Here is a 15,269-nt window from a genome sequence, read left to right on the forward strand (position 1 = left end):
AAATCAAACCAGATTTATTCAGAAAAATTTTGTTCTAGTGTGTAAGTATGCCTTTTGGGCTCGATATTCAATCTCATAATTAGTAATCACTGCTCCTATTTACTGTATGGGAGTTTTACTCTGTACTTTTTTCTTTTGAATCTGAATGTCATATATATTGTATTTCCTTAGGGGATCCATGAAAGAAGTATGTTACTCTCCACGTAAGAGCAAATTTGTCTTTTGTGGAAAATCATTAACCTAGAATTTTTACACATAAATACCCGGAAATGAATATTTGATGACAAACTTTATACTGTATTACCCTGAAATTCCAGTTTTAGCATCAGCCTCAATCCTCATATCTGGAAAGTGATGTCCAGTTTTGTAAGTGTGTAATTTATGAAGGTGGTATCAATTAGCAAATAATCATTATCTTTTAACGGCTTAATACTAATTCGCAATTAATCAGTTTAAAAGCAATTTAGGTAAAGACTGCGCTGCAGTTCCAGAATTGGATTATCTGTATTTAAAAATGTCATTCCTTAAAAATGTTACTACAGAAAAATTATTTTGTCATTCAGCTTCAATACAAAACCTTCCAAATTACCCGCCTTTTGAGCCACGTTTTTTAATCGACGTAATTTTAAACTAATTTGGAAGAATCCATTTCTAGATGTCAGACAAGAGTTGGAGCTAGGACAGCCTACGAAGGGGGATCATTTAAAAATCCATCTCACCGCACGGAGACACCTCCAGAATTTCTGGACTCCCAAGGCAGGCGAAGGAAGAGATTTTAAACCAGAGCCCAGCCGTGCGGCGCAGGCCCCGAGCCTGCAGCCAGGGCTGCGAAGAGTTAACAAGGACCGAGCCCCCCGCGCCACGGGCTCCCCGCGCGCTCCCTCCGCCCCGCCGTCCCCACCCTCTCCTTTTGGCAAGGGATTAAAGTGCTCCCCCCTGTGGCAGCAGTGACCCAGAAATGAGTTTGATTCACACAGTCCTTCCTCCATAACCAGCCGACCGCCGCCGCCGGCCCGAGAGTCCTCCGCGCGCCAGTGCCGGGTGTGCGCGCCAGCTCCCCACCCGAGAGCCCGCCGCGGCGCGAACTCATGCGGCGCCTGGGCCGGAGCCTCCGCAGCAGGTACGGGCGGGAGGGGGGCGCGCGTGGGGCCGCGCGTGTCCGCGTGCGGCTCGGGGTGCGCGTCTCGGTCCCGCGGCGGCGGCGGCGGTGTCGGCGGCGGTGTCGGCGGCGACGGCGGCGACGGCTGCAGGACGAGCCGAGAGGCTCAGCCATATTTGATGGTTTTGTTGCTCTGCTCGGGAGTTCTCGGGAGTAATTTAATGCCGAAGGTCGCTGCCTAGTGGAAATAATATAGTACGTCATTAATATGGCGCCAAAAGATTGGGTTCTCGATATGTAGCGAGGAGGGAGGGAGGGAGGCAGCCAGCCACCGAGCGCAGCGTTACTATCCCACCAGTAACTTGGGCATTGCCGGGGCGGGGGCCGGAGGAGGAGGAGGAGAGGTTGATTTCTGAGAATTGATCTATGTTGGATCAGTAAGTTTTATTATGATTATATTTTTTCATTTTTTGGGGGGGGGAGGCGCTGAAGACTTAGAGCTTTTTTTCTTTTGAATTTGCGAAGAACATGCGGTTTTCAGGTGAATCATCAATTCAACGCGTTCAGGAGCAGAAGCCTAGTTGAGTTCATAGAATTTGTGAAAAAGCCAAAGTGCATTAGGCTGCATGAAAGTGGGAAGCATAGTAGCAACTTGGTAGACAGATGGCAATGGCAGAACGCAGGTTCGCGTACTTATATGAATCCAGAGTGTGTGTGACTGCGTGTGTGTGTAGCAGGACTATATTTGTCCAAACATAGGTGTGAGTAGGTACATCTGTGTGTGGAGTGGCCGCAGCCCTGGCTCTTGTCACCGCGTCACCACATGTCCAAAATATTCATTGCATCAATTCAAGGGCAGTGAGCAGGGGGTAGAGGGACGGCTTGGCAATTAGATTCTTCGAAAATGGATTTCTAATGGTCAGACCTTTTACTTATAGCGAGACGGTATAAAGTGTGAAACCCTTCATTGGTAAAATTGGGAAGTTGGCTTGGTAGAGCAAAGTACCGATTAATCATGAACTTAAAACGGATTGCAAATTGCAACCTTTGGCACCATCTGCAAATTGTGGGGGTGGGGTCTCTTGGCCTTGTTGCTGCCTTAAATGAACATGCAGTGTGTACCTCCGGACTGCAAGTTGCAAAGCCCTTCCCCGTGCACGTGTCTTGTGCCTGTGAGTGTGTGTTTGCGAGTTGGGGGCCGTTGTTCGGTGGCCCACAGGCTTTCCGGGTTGCTCGGCTCTGCCTTGCTAATGCGGGAGAGGGATGGAACGTGGAATGTTGACCGGGGAACCGAATCCTGTCGGAACGGTCCCTTTTGCTGGAGAAATTCGATCCTTTCCACCTCCTTCGCGCTCCCCCGCCCGCCTTCGGGCAAGAGGCGGGGCCGCGGACGCGGCTGCTGCTCAAAGTGGCGGAGCGCGGCGGCGGGAGGCAGGTGCACAGCACCCGCCAGTGGGGGTGCCTCAACTTCCGCGGCGCTTAAATAGCAGCCTCTCTCCCCTCCCACCGGTAATAGGTGACCTGGCGGCCGAGGGCGGCGGGGGGAAGGGGCCGGGGAGCAGGCGCGCGAGCCTCCGCGGCACGTGGGCTGGTGCTGGGTGGCCTCGGGGCCAACTTTTGTAGCCGCCTCCCGCGCTGAGGAGAGCGGCCCCGTGTGGAAATGGGGTCGGGAGGCGGCCCAGGCGCCGCCGCTACGCCGCGGCCCGAGCGTCACCTAACGGTCCTGGTAGCACCGCCGGGGCCCCGGGGCGGTGGGCTACGGAGGCGGGGACGCCCGGCGCGGCGCGGGAGCCCCGCACAAAGCCCGCGGCGCAGGGGTGGTCGTCGCCGCGGCCCCGCTCCGGGAGCGGCCCGAAGCCCGCGCCGTCCCCAGGCCGATTCCGGCGGGCGGCCGCAGGCGTTTGTTTGTTGGTTCCGCGCCGCCTTCCTCGCCGGATGGCTTCCTGTGACAGAGGTGATACACAGTTTCCAGAACTGTCTGGGGGCGGGAGGAGGAGCGGGAGCCGAAGCCGAGTCCGCTCGGGCTGGTCGCCGCCGCCGCTCCCATCTCACAACCGTTTCTCGCCGCCCGCCCGGCCCGGAGGTGCCGCCCCGGAGGGACTCGGGGAGGGGGACGGCGCGGCCGTTTCCAGCGGCGCGCGAGTGGCTTCTGGACGCGAGGGAGCGTTTGATTTGCCACTGGGGCCGAGCGGATTGGTGCAGCTGGCGGCGGCGGGGCGGGAGGAGCAGCGGCGGGGGGGCGGCCACTTTCAAACGGAGAGGGCGGCGGCGGGCCGGGGACGCCGCGGAGGGGAGCGGGAGCGGGGCCGGGGCGCGCGCGAGGTGTCACCGCCGCGCCGGGCGCGTTCTGGTGGAGGCCGGGAGTTAGTTTCCCCTCCTCCCGCGCTGTTGTCGCTGTTGCCTCGGGAGCCGCGGGGAGGGGGTGGTGCCGCGCGGGGCGGGCTCGGCCCCCACCCGGGACCCCCGCTCCCCAGGGCTTCAGCGCCGGACCCCCGCCCGCGGCTCCCCGCCCCGGCTCTCCTTCCTGGGCGGGCGGGGGCGGCCGCACTCCCGGCGCCCCGGGAATGCTGCGAGCAAACAAAAACGCGGGCTATTTAAACGTGCCTTCGAGACCCGTTAGGAATGCGTGGCCACCGGGACCGTTTTAAAAGCCGCTTCAGCTGGCTTTCTGGCAGCGTGGGGTCCTGCGCTCCACCCTGCCTGGGCGGGGGCCGGGGTCTTGTCACCCCCTCTTTAGCCTGGCCAAAGGGGGGGTTAATTTTTCTTTCTGTAAAATGTTAGTTGCAGTGAATAGTTGAGAGCTTTATGGAATGGTGGGTGGGGATCTGAGATTTCCATTAATGGAAGTGCTGAGGGGCTTCTCTCTCTCCCAAAGGTTTTTACTAGGTGAACTATTTTTCCTTGTTAGAATACCTGCTGTGAAGGTAGATCTCTAGCTACTTGTAGCTCAAGGCTTACACTTCTCGAGCTAATGAACTAATGAACTAGTTTTAACCTACAGAAAATTTCCCTGAAAGCTGATTTAGGTAGTGACTCACCAGTGGTTTGTAGTAAGTTACAGTTTGATCAAATCACAGCTAATCAAGATTTAATCTCTTAGTTGGTGGAGGAAAGTGTTCAGTATGACCACACTTCCACTAACAACAACACTTTTGATATAACACTTTGTTATTGTAAAGTGGAGAGTATCTGTGGGGTTGATACATAGGATCTTCTTGGGTAATACAGGAACTATGTACAATTTAGAATTTTTATTGCCTTTTGATCTCAAAGATCTGAAGTTTCATTTACTGTCTCTTTTGAATCAAATGATGATTGTTTGCTATTTTATCCTCTTTAAATTCGTATATTTTTATATATTCATTTTATGTGACATTTTCAACATCTAGAACAAATATTCCTTTCATCTCTCACCCAGCAGATAATGGGAGCTGCCTGAACATGCAGTAGAACTTGAACTTGAGTCCATCTCAAGATCAAAGCTGCTTTCTAGTAAAAGTTGGGTGGGCTCCACAGTGGTCTTAGTTTTGATAAAGTTAGATTTATGTGTGTTTGAAAGAAAATAACCCATCTTCCTAATTCTTCCATCACTTAACAGGTTTTCTGTCTGTAAACAAGTGTTCTGTTCTTCACATTCTGCTTAGCCCAGAGGTGGGGAAGAAGAATGAACCGAAAGACTTGGAGACTGTCAGAAAAATAGTTTCACGTATCTAACTTGTGTTAGGCCATCCAGCCCGTCTTGGTGGTTAGCTATTACTTAAGTGGTGTTAAATGTACAATGTTGAAAATTACAAAATAGAGAAATAAAAATGTGCTTCTTCCATCTAGAGACCACCACTGTATCATTTTCTAAATAACTTTTTTTTTTGTTTTTTGGTACCGGGGATCGAATTCGGGTCCTTGCGCTTTTGAGGCAGGCGACAGAACCACTGAGCTAAATCCCTGGCCCTGTTTTCTAAATAACTTTTATGGATATATGCATATACAAGTCCAATGAAGTCATACTGTGTAGGAAGTTCTTTTAGGAACTGTTCTGTCAGCTAGTTTCTGTCTTTGTGGTGTTGTGACTGAAGGCAAGGCAGGCTGGGCTCGACTTTGCTCTCCTCTTACCTCAGTCTCCCTGAATGCTGGGATTATAGCAGGGGGTCCCATTGTGTTTAGCTGAGTTTAGTAAACTTGACTCTCATCCACTAAGACATGTTCAGATTTCCTCATTTGGCCCTAAGATACCATAGAGCAGCTTTGTCAAAGTAGTACCCCTTCAGTGATTGTTTATCACATCTGGTTGTTTCCTTTAAGTAAATTTTAATACTTCTGATCTGAGGAGGCAAGCTTTTGGAAATAAAGTTGATTAGATTAAAAAGACCCACATGCTGACTGACACAGGTCTTGTAATCCCAGTGTTGTGGGAGGTTGAGGCAGGAGGATGGCAAGTTCAAGCCCAATCTGGGTAATTTAGCAGAACCTCATCTCAAAATAAAAAATCAAAAGGATTGGGTATGTAGCCCAATGTGAAGGCCCTGAGTTCTGTTCCCCTTCCCTTAGCTCCCAGAGTCTGGAAATCAAAAAATTACTCATTATAATTTGGGAATCTTAGGTTTGAGGTCATCTTTTTGAAAAATACTTTAAGGAAATGTGTTTACCAGATATATTTAGCAATGTGTTTGTTGGAAAAAGATTTCTCACATATTTGTTTCATTTCTGAGGTGGCTGGAACTGCAAATATCAAGTAGTCAAAAACTGATCATCTAGAGCTGGGAGTGAGGAGGGAAGCAAGTCTGGCTTGATTCTGGCTTCAGTACCATTCCTTGTGAAGCTCTTCCCTGTCCTTTAGCATCCTGGGTTACCTGTGCACCATTACAGTTAGAAAGTAGTCTGTCAGGATGTGCTTTATAAACCCAGCTTCCCCGTAAGATTTATAAAATGGTTATCCTCTGGAGGAAATTAGGGTATCTTAGCTGATACATCTTTGCTTTTTATCTGATTTGGAATTAAAATTTTGGCTTGAAAGTTCTATCACATTTAAACTTTCCTTCAAAGCTTTTTTTAAAATTTTTGCCTAAATTCTCTTATTGGTACATTTTAGGTATACAATACGTTTACATTTATCATTGGGTGCTTGTACCTGTACATGATGTATCTTGGTTCTTATTTTTTCCCCATTCCCTGTCCTCCCTTCACCCCCTCCACCCTTCCCTATATACTCCTTCAAAGCTTTTAACAGAAAATAGGCACAGTATTCAGTACTAAGTATTTTAGTGTTTTGGTCTCCTGCACTTTCACAATCTTATAGAGCTGTAATCAAGTAGTAGAGCATTTGCCTAGCATGTGTAGAGCCATGGGTTCTATCACTAGCACTGCCAAAAATTTTTGAGTAATTAGAATGTTTGATGTCTTCATAGACTATAATCTCAAAGTTGAGACTGAATTAAGAGCCTGTTATTTGTTTGGTGTACTTTTGCAAAAATTTCGGTCTGTGATTAAGAGGGTGTTTTACAGCTGGTGAATCTGATGAAGTGAGATACTGTGCTTCCTAATCCAAGAATGGTCCTAGAAGACCTTTTACCTACAAGTGGAGGTGACATTTGAGTTCAGCTGGGGTTGAGGGCCGTGGATTGATGCTGGACTCTGGCCATGGTGTGGCCTTTTCTACTAGCCTGGAACTTTTTTTTCTTTTTTTTTTTTTTTTGTTACGAGGGATGAAACTCAGGGCCTTGCGCTTGTGCACCAGGCGCTGGAATCACTGAGCTAAATCCCTGGCACTAGCCTGGAACTTGAATGATTTATGTCAAAGCCAAAAGAATAAAGATTACCAGACTTAGAATGAAAAGCTCAGTCACTGGGGAAGGGCCTGCATATTTTCATTTTTAATGTTTTATTTACTCCAGACCAATATAGTATCTGATGTACACTTAACAAATATTCAGTGACCAAACTTTTGATTACTCTAAAATCAGTCCAGTATTTACTTTTTGCTTTTGGTTCTTATGGTAGTGTCAAGATACAAAAAGGGAGACCGAAGACAGTTGAAATAAATTAACTTTTTTGTGCTGAAGTTTGAACCCAGAGCCTCATCTAACACTGAGCTACATCCCAATAAAGTTTACTTTTTGTTTTTTGTTTTTTGGCTTTTTTTTGTAGTATGGGGGATCAAACTCAGGACCTTGCACTTTCGAGGCCAGCACAGCACCACTGAGCTAAATCCCAGGCCTGCTAAAGTTTACTTTTAAAACCTTATGTTCTTTGGGTTTATTTGTTGAGGAAATTAAACCATAGTTTGTTCTTGTGGAAAGGACTCATTTGGCATAGTTTTAAAAAGTACTGATCATTTACTGTTTCCTTTGGAGGAAACTTAATTTGAGATCTAAGACAGTTTCCACACCCTCTTTGACAGTTTGTAAGCAGTTATTCTAAATGAAGATTTTAGTGGTGAAGGGTCAAGCTGAAGAATAAATTGGTCATTCTTTTTCTTACTCCAGAGTAAGGAGCAAGAAATAGCAAGGTTAGTGAGTTGCTTAAGGTTGAGGTTGTTTTTGTTTAGGACAAAGAACACTAAGCACAATTTAAAATTTTCATGATTACTCATGGTCATTTTTACTAGCATCAGTGATTTCATTGTGGAAATATAATGATGCACTTAAGATGTGGAGCTTGAGTACTGGTGGCTGGTAACCTTTAAATTCACAGACACTTGAGATCTGAAACCCTGGCAACCTCTCCCCTGGAAAATGGGTGCTACTGAAATTTGCCTGTTATTTCAGGGGTTGGTGGTTTCCCTTGATTAAGCACATCCTTAGATTCATTCTAGTTAAGTGGTTTAAGTTCTGGTGACGGCTTTTTATGATTTCACTCTGATCCTTTTACTGTTACTTTTAACCGTGTATTGTTAAATTCCTGTCTGAAACAGTCATTTTTCTGTTTATTAGCTTGTTTTCTGTTACTATGTAGAAAATTAGATAAATAGCTTGTTAGTTTTTTGTTTTTTTCTTTTTTACTTAGTGTACACTAGTTCCAAGTACCTCGGGGCTTTTCCTTAGAGGAAAAGTTACTGAGTTACTGGTTTCTGGATATGGCCCTTATTTAAATACCCCCCCCCCCTTTCCTTGCCTGACCTAGTTAAGGACTTCTTAAATGTGTGTGTCTGATTCTTGATATTATAAGCTTTAAGATACTTGCCCAGGACCTGGTAATCGATTCACCTTTAATTAAACATATAAAATGTTGGTTTATAACTATACTGCAAATCTGTTGATTTATGGGAAGGGTAAGCAAACTTCTAAGAAGGGCCCGGTAATCAGGCTTTGATTCAGTTCAGTTTGTCACACCTGCTCAGCTCTACAGTTATGTGAAAAGCAGCTTTGGACAAAGGATAAATTAGTGAATCTGGTTGTGTCCCAGTGAACCTTTGTTTTTGGGTGGTTAAAATTTGAATTTTGTGTACTTTTCCTGTGTCATGAAATGTTCCTCGAAACTGCCCTCCTCCCAGTCATTTGAATGTGCCCTCCCAGTCATTCTTAATTGGTAGCAGAACAGTGGCATCTAATCATTTCATTATTCTGCTGGTGGCTGAGTTCCTTTTCTTGGAACCTGAAAAAGCAAGTTGAAATTAGAAGTTTGATTAAGGTGAAGGGAATTGGCTAGTTTGAGGGCTGTCGTTCCTTTTTTGTTTGTTTGTTTTTGGTACCAGGGATAGAACTTGGGTCCTTGTGCTTGCGAGGCAGGGGGTGGCACCTCTGAGCTAAATCCCCGCCCCCTGTAGTTCCTTTTTAATTCTTTAAAAAGATCTTAATTGGGGCCAGGGATTTAGCTCAGTGGTTCTGTCACTTGCCTTGAAAGTGCAAGGACCTGAGTTCGATCCCTGGTACCAAAAAAAAGATCTTAATTGGCTTTATTTTGAGATTCTTGAGTCAGGCAATACTTCTTTCCATAAAATAGGAAAAGTGTTCCAGGGGTGATGATTCTTGATTCTTTCGTTGCTAGATCCCTTTTGAGGATAGCATGTGTAACATGGGACCATTTCTGTCTGGTGAAGCACATACCTAGGTAGCTAGCCACTCAGGTTCCACAAAGGGGGCTGGATTCAGAAGCCCAGTGTGAGGGGCCATGCATTATAAATTGATATTCCCCACAGGAAGATAATGACAAGGAGGGTGTGTGTGTCGCATACCAGTCAGAACTGACTGCCTGTTCCTCTCAGGACTCACACTCCCATCCCCATGCTCAGGAGATACTAACAGTCTTCAGCTCTGCCTTTTGTGTGCTCTACCAGGCAGAGTGACAGTCACCGCATTCACACCAGCTTGCCAGGAAACCACGTTTCAGTATCCAAGTTAACAGACTGTTGTCCACTGATTCCATATAAGTTGTCTGCTGCTGCTAACATATCATTGCCTTAATCTTCCAGACAACTCTTTCAAACCCCATAGCCATTCAGGAGGGGAGGCCCATGATCCAGGCACTGGGAGGCAATGTGCCCACCTGCTTGGGAACTTGGCTCTGTTTGCACGTTTTTGCACAAGCTGCTGACTTCACAATTCAGTGTGCTTGTCTTTAAAATTAGGAATGGAGGATTGTATTATTTTACTTCCAGGTTCTCTAGATTTTATGGTTTTTTTGTGGGAAGATTTTCTAAAGACAGTCCACATTGTGAGGTACCTTTTAGCTTCAGCGTCAGTGTTATCCAGAGCTTGCTCTAGGTTTTGAAACCATCTTAATGTTTCCGTGATCGTTATAACGAGACTCATGCAATTGTGTTGAAATGTTTGTTTTCATATATAATTCAGATGATATGTAAATGTAGTTTTTGTTAAGCATGAGATCTTGGTCTTCCCATATACAACATTGGGAGTCTCTTGCTCTTTTTTAAAACAGTACTTTTAAATTTTTTGGTAACTTAACATAGTGATAACTGATAGTTTTTGACAACCGGCTATAATCAAGGAACAAAGTTCCTCAAAAACAGCTGCATTTCAATCTGTGCACAGAGTAACTGTCATTAGCTGCTTGAGTCTGGTTTCTGCAGAAGCTGCTTTGTATATCCTGTATAAGAACATCTGGTTTGAGCATTTAAAAATCTTTTAAATTACCCTGTAGATACTTTGCATTTATTGGCTTATTCCACCAAGGGTGGAATAATAGCTTTAGGATTCTTCCACCCTTGCCCTTCCCTTAGTTCTTTCAGAAACTTCCCTGTTAACACTTGGGTTTTCTAAAATGTCATTCTTTAATTAACTCTCAGTGTGATCTGAGTAGGGGTGTGTATGTGTGCATGCATGTGCGTGTGCGTGCACACATGCATATATGTATGACTATGTAACTTGTTCATAAATTCGAACCTAGTTTAGACACCTCAACACAAGATGGAAAGTGAACTTCTGATTTCAGTGAAATACTTTGGAAAATAAACTTTTTTTTTTTTTTTTTTGGTACCGGGGATTGAACTCAGGGTCTTGCGTTTGCAAAGCAGGCGGCAAAACCACTGAGCTAAATCCCTGGCCCATAAACTTCATTTTTGTGTATTTTGAAGAGCTTAGTCTTTGTTTTCCTTGGTAAATTGTCAAAGTTTGAAAAGAGGAAGGAGGGCAAATAGACTTTACCTCTCTTACTGGGAGGTAGCACTGTTAAGAAGATTTCTGAAATCATTTTGGGCTGTGGAAAATAACCCACTGTGTTAACCATGCCAGGGTCGGAGGGAATGGCATATTACTGGCCATCTCTGTTTTTTTTTGTGTGTGTGTGTGATACCAGGGATTGAACTCATGACCTTGTACTTGCCAGGCGGGCACAGCACCACTGAGCTAAATCCCTGGCCCAGCTAGCCATCTCTGGAAGATACTTTTCCCAAATACTTTTGAAATGGAGAGGAATTTGAAATCTTTTTATTCTTTAAAGCAGTTTAAACTCTAGTTTCCTTGGCTGGGTTAGTTCTATTATTGCATGTATTTTAAGTGACTTCCTACTGACATAGACTGTTCTTATATATTAAAAACATTTGCTTTTGAAGTTCATAATGACCCGATCAAGCAGAATGGATGATTGTGGCATTATATTTACTTTTCTAATATTTTTCCTCTGTACCTTTTCATCATTTTTTTTTCCCCTCTAATGCTGGGGGTTGACTTGAGGGCCTTGTACATGCTAGGATAGTGCTTTCCCACTGAGATATATCCCCAGTCTTTTCTATTTTATTTTGAGACAGAGTGTTGCTAAGTTTTCCAGGCAATGATCCTGCCTCAGCCTCCTGGGTAACTGAAATCACTGGCATTCACCCCTGCAACTGGCTCCGTCGGATATTTTTCTAAAGCAAGTCTTCCATTTAGCATCTCAGGAAGTGAGTAGAATATAGTTTTTTAATGGCTACTTAGTTTAGGCTGGTATTATGCTTCTGGCCAAGTTGTGTTCTAGTGTCTTCTGTACTGTGAGTAGGAAAGAAATGCCTTCAATTTTATTTATTTTTAAAATTATAGAAGTAAATTTTATTTTTAAATTTAAGAAGTTGTAATACTATAAATTGTTAACAGTTTAGTTGATACTTAATCTCACAGAGCATTATTTTTTCCTTTTCTTGAAAATACATATACGTGCGTCTTTCAAAAGACAGACAATGACTTCAATTTTAAACCTTTCCTTTTTTTTAGACAGCCTCATTGTATAGCTCAACTGTCCTGGAACTTGCTATGTAACTCAGGCTGGCCTTGAACTTGATCCTCCAGTTTCAGGCTGTTGAGTGCTGGCAGTATGGGCACATATTACCACATCTGACGAACTCTTTACTTTTTAAGTGTAGTACAGGATCATGTTAAAACATTAAAATCATATTTAAAGGTCATCAAGAGAGGGAAAAGTTCTTGTGGGTTTTGCCTGGAACACTTTGGTCCCATTTTTAGAGAACTGTTGTTTTTCTAGAAATTTTGCATGAATATATAAAGAATTGGTATATGCATTCTCTTTATTTTGTGCGTGTGTGTGTGTGTGCATGGTCTATGTTTTGTTTTAATTTTGGCCCCCTGGAGTACAGCCCCCCTCCCCCCAACCCTGTGTTGTTGGGCATAGAATCCAGGGCCTTGAGCATGCTGGGCAAATGCTGAACCACTGAGCTACATCCCCAGATCTGCCTGCTTTTTTCTTCATATGTTTTGAGCATCTTTCTGTACCTGCACCTTAGTGCATTGATCTAACAGAAAGGAATTCTGAGTAGATGGAAATGAGGATAAAAGTTCAAGATTGGAGACCAGGGTGACTGACTGCCTTTATTTGAATGTGAATTCAGAAGTTAAAAAAATACATTCCAGGAGCCAGGTGTGGTGCACACCTTCTGGAAGCTGAAGGAGGAGGATTGCAGATTCCAGCCTGGGCTATGTAGTGATACCCTGTCTCAACACACATAACTGTTTTCTCCCTCCCATGATTGGGATATTTTGTCATAGCCACTATTACTCAGTTGAACCCAAAATTAAGAGACCCAAGAGAAGTTTACTAGATTGTCTTAGAGCTCATAAGCAACCATTGGATTATTTATAAATTGGCAAATGAGAGCTGTTTGTGATTCATTCAGATCCACTTAAATATATACATTCCTTGAAATCCTGAAAAATGCTTTTATTGGCTTTTAAAATCTGAGATTAAAGAGGAATTTACAGGGCTGGGGATTTAGCTCAGTGGTTTTGTTGCCTGCTGCACAAGCACAAGGACCCGAGTTCAATCCCTGGTACCAGAAAAAACCAAAACCAACAAAAACAAAATGAATTTACAGTGAACTAGCCAGGTATGGTAGCTCATGCTCTCCAGGCACTCTGGGAGGCTGAGGCAGGAGAATCAAAAGTTCAAGTCCAGCTTAGGCAACTTAGTGATATAGAGACCCTGTCTTAAAAAAATAGTTCAATCCCCAGTACTGAGAAAAAATTTACAGTGAACTAAAGTGTTATGGTAATGGACTTTATTAGTAATGCTCATAGGAGTAAATACTACAGTTATGATCACCTGGTGAGTTATCATGTTTTCTTTTGAGGAGGTATTTACTGTTTTCAGCTGAATATTCTCAAGTTTGGTATCTTTCCATAGGTCTTATAGTAGCTTGGGCAAGAGTTTTCTCAAAATTTTGATGTATGACATCATTAAGAACACATTTTTAAAAACTATTTGTTTTGGTTGAAATATTTAGGCAAGGTTAAAAGTTTAAGATAGAAGCTATTTGTTAAAGCTATTTTTTTTTTTAAACACTAGATTAACCCTTTAATTACAATGAGAAATTTTGGTTTGAATTACACTAGTATTTTTAGACTCTTAGCATATGAATTAGCTAATGTTGCCAATTTGAAAATTTCATTTTAGATGTTTAAAAACTTACGTGCTTTAAAAACTGAGGTAAGACACCAGCCAGATTCATTTAAGGACAAGTGGACAGGTCTTACTGTGTACATTTGGGAGCTTGAAGAGTTACATGACTCTTTAGAAGACAATAAGGTGTCCTAGTAAGAAAATGTAGGGTCTCCTTTTAGGGGGTGGTATCCTGTGATCAGTAGTTCATAAATCCACATTATCAGTTACATCTTATTTAGAATATTCAAACAGTATTCAAATTATGTGATTTTAGCAAATAAACAGAAGAATAGTTAAAATACTTTAGGTTTATGTAGGGCCACTTGCTGCCTGAAAATACAGACCACTAGTTTTCTAAAAATACACTTAATAACTAAGAATACAATTACATGTTAGATTTTAACAGAATGGAAGGACACCTATAAATTTAAAACGGTAATAGAAGTTAATCCAGTTAAAGGTCAATTAGATATTAAAGTGAAGTCATCTTTAATTCAGCAAAGCTGAGTGAGTGTAGGGTACACAGTTTATGTACAAAACTCAATCATTTATCTAAGGTTATTTTAATACCTAACATTACATTAGGTAACATACGGAGAAAGTGTGGAAAGGGTTTTAATTGAGTACCTCTGGAACTTCTAGGAGTGAAATACGTAACAATGAAAACAGTGCATAAAATTGATACTTTGAGGAAGAAACCAGCCTTTCTACATGTGAGCCATAAGATAGTTAAAATCACTAGGGTGTAATCCTTATTATACTAGCAGAGTTTATGGCCTGATAAATGGTCCCTATTTTACCAGAGAGTACTGGACTATTTGTTTCCTTAAATCAGTCCTTTTCTCAGGAATAGCATTGAATAAACATTCCCAAATTCTTAATAATTTCATACAGTTCCTTTTCCCATTGTCCTTGGAGTTTTTTCTCACTCTTAGAATCACATACCAGTCATGCCTAACTGTGACCACACCCAGGTCACTCATTCCTGAGCCACCTAAGGGATCGGTTCCTTCAGCTAGTGGCTGCCCTTAATTTTATTGTACATTGATTTTTCTCCATTTCAGTCTGAGGAGACTTAAGTTTCAAGGTTTTGAGGTACCTTGCTGTCTCACGCATAGTAGTAACCTGGTAGGTAACTTTAGCACTTAACCCACTGAAACTGCTTGTCTAGTCCCCTGATAATCATTGCCCTAGTGGACTGGGAGTGCCTGTCGTGCACCATTCCATGTCTTGTTCACCACATTTCTGGCATCTAACTTGATGAAATGCTCATCAACTTCGTATGTTAGCTAATGTACTGTCTTAGATCATGTGACAAAAAGGATTGAAGAATGATCTGCATGTAATCTAAACAAACGGACATGGGCCAGTGGGTAAGAATGTGTTCACATTTCCTGAGGAGATGGTTCCCTGAGCACCCTCCACAGATGTCCAGCTGTCTTGGCACATCTCCTGAGAGTGGATGGAGATGCCAAGGGATTGCTACTAAATGATCCACCTGGGGTCTTTGGCCAGCGCCCCCCTTCTTAGTTGACTCCTCCAGGCAATCATTATAATCCTGCTTCCGCAGGTAGTCTCACTCTTTCTGGGCAAAGTCCCAAATGCCCACTAACTATACTACTTGTTATATATCTCTGTCTCTTTTTTAAAGCTATTTTGTTTCTCATGGTAAGCTATTTTGTTTCTCATGGTAAACAGACACTTTGAGGCAGGTTTGGCAAAATCCAGACAGAGTAGCAGGATGAGCCGTGTTGAGGTTAGACAAGATTACTGGGGGCATTGGATATAGCTGCCCTATGAGGCCTTCTTTTTGACTAGCAGCTGGCCCTTTTATGTGATTTTTTTTTTTCTC

The 15,269-nt window shown here is 43.5% G+C and overlaps 1 protein-coding gene across 7 annotated transcripts in view; it reads left to right on the forward strand.

Moving 5' to 3' along the window:
• Positions 1 to 943: 943 nt before the first annotated feature.
• Jade1 (jade family PHD finger 1) overlaps positions 944 to 15,269 on the forward strand; it is a 62,151-nt gene continuing 47,825 nt past the window's right edge. For 2 of the 7 annotated variants that reach the window (XM_021236493.2, XM_087193282.1), the window contains exon 1: positions 2,611 to 3,053. In XM_021236493.2, the coding sequence (XP_021092152.2) occupies positions 2,760 to 3,053 (294 nt within the window). In that variant the 5' untranslated portion in view covers positions 2,611 to 2,759. The other 5 variants (XM_004854961.4, XM_004854963.4, XM_004854962.4 and 2 more) reach the window with 5 other exon arrangements.

The sequence above is a fragment of the Heterocephalus glaber genome, unplaced genomic scaffold (genome assembly GCF_053883595.1).
Source record: "Heterocephalus glaber isolate CG9 unplaced genomic scaffold, H.glaber_assembly_v1.0 deba00001586, whole genome shotgun sequence".
Taxonomy (NCBI): Eukaryota; Metazoa; Chordata; class Mammalia; order Rodentia; family Bathyergidae; genus Heterocephalus; species Heterocephalus glaber.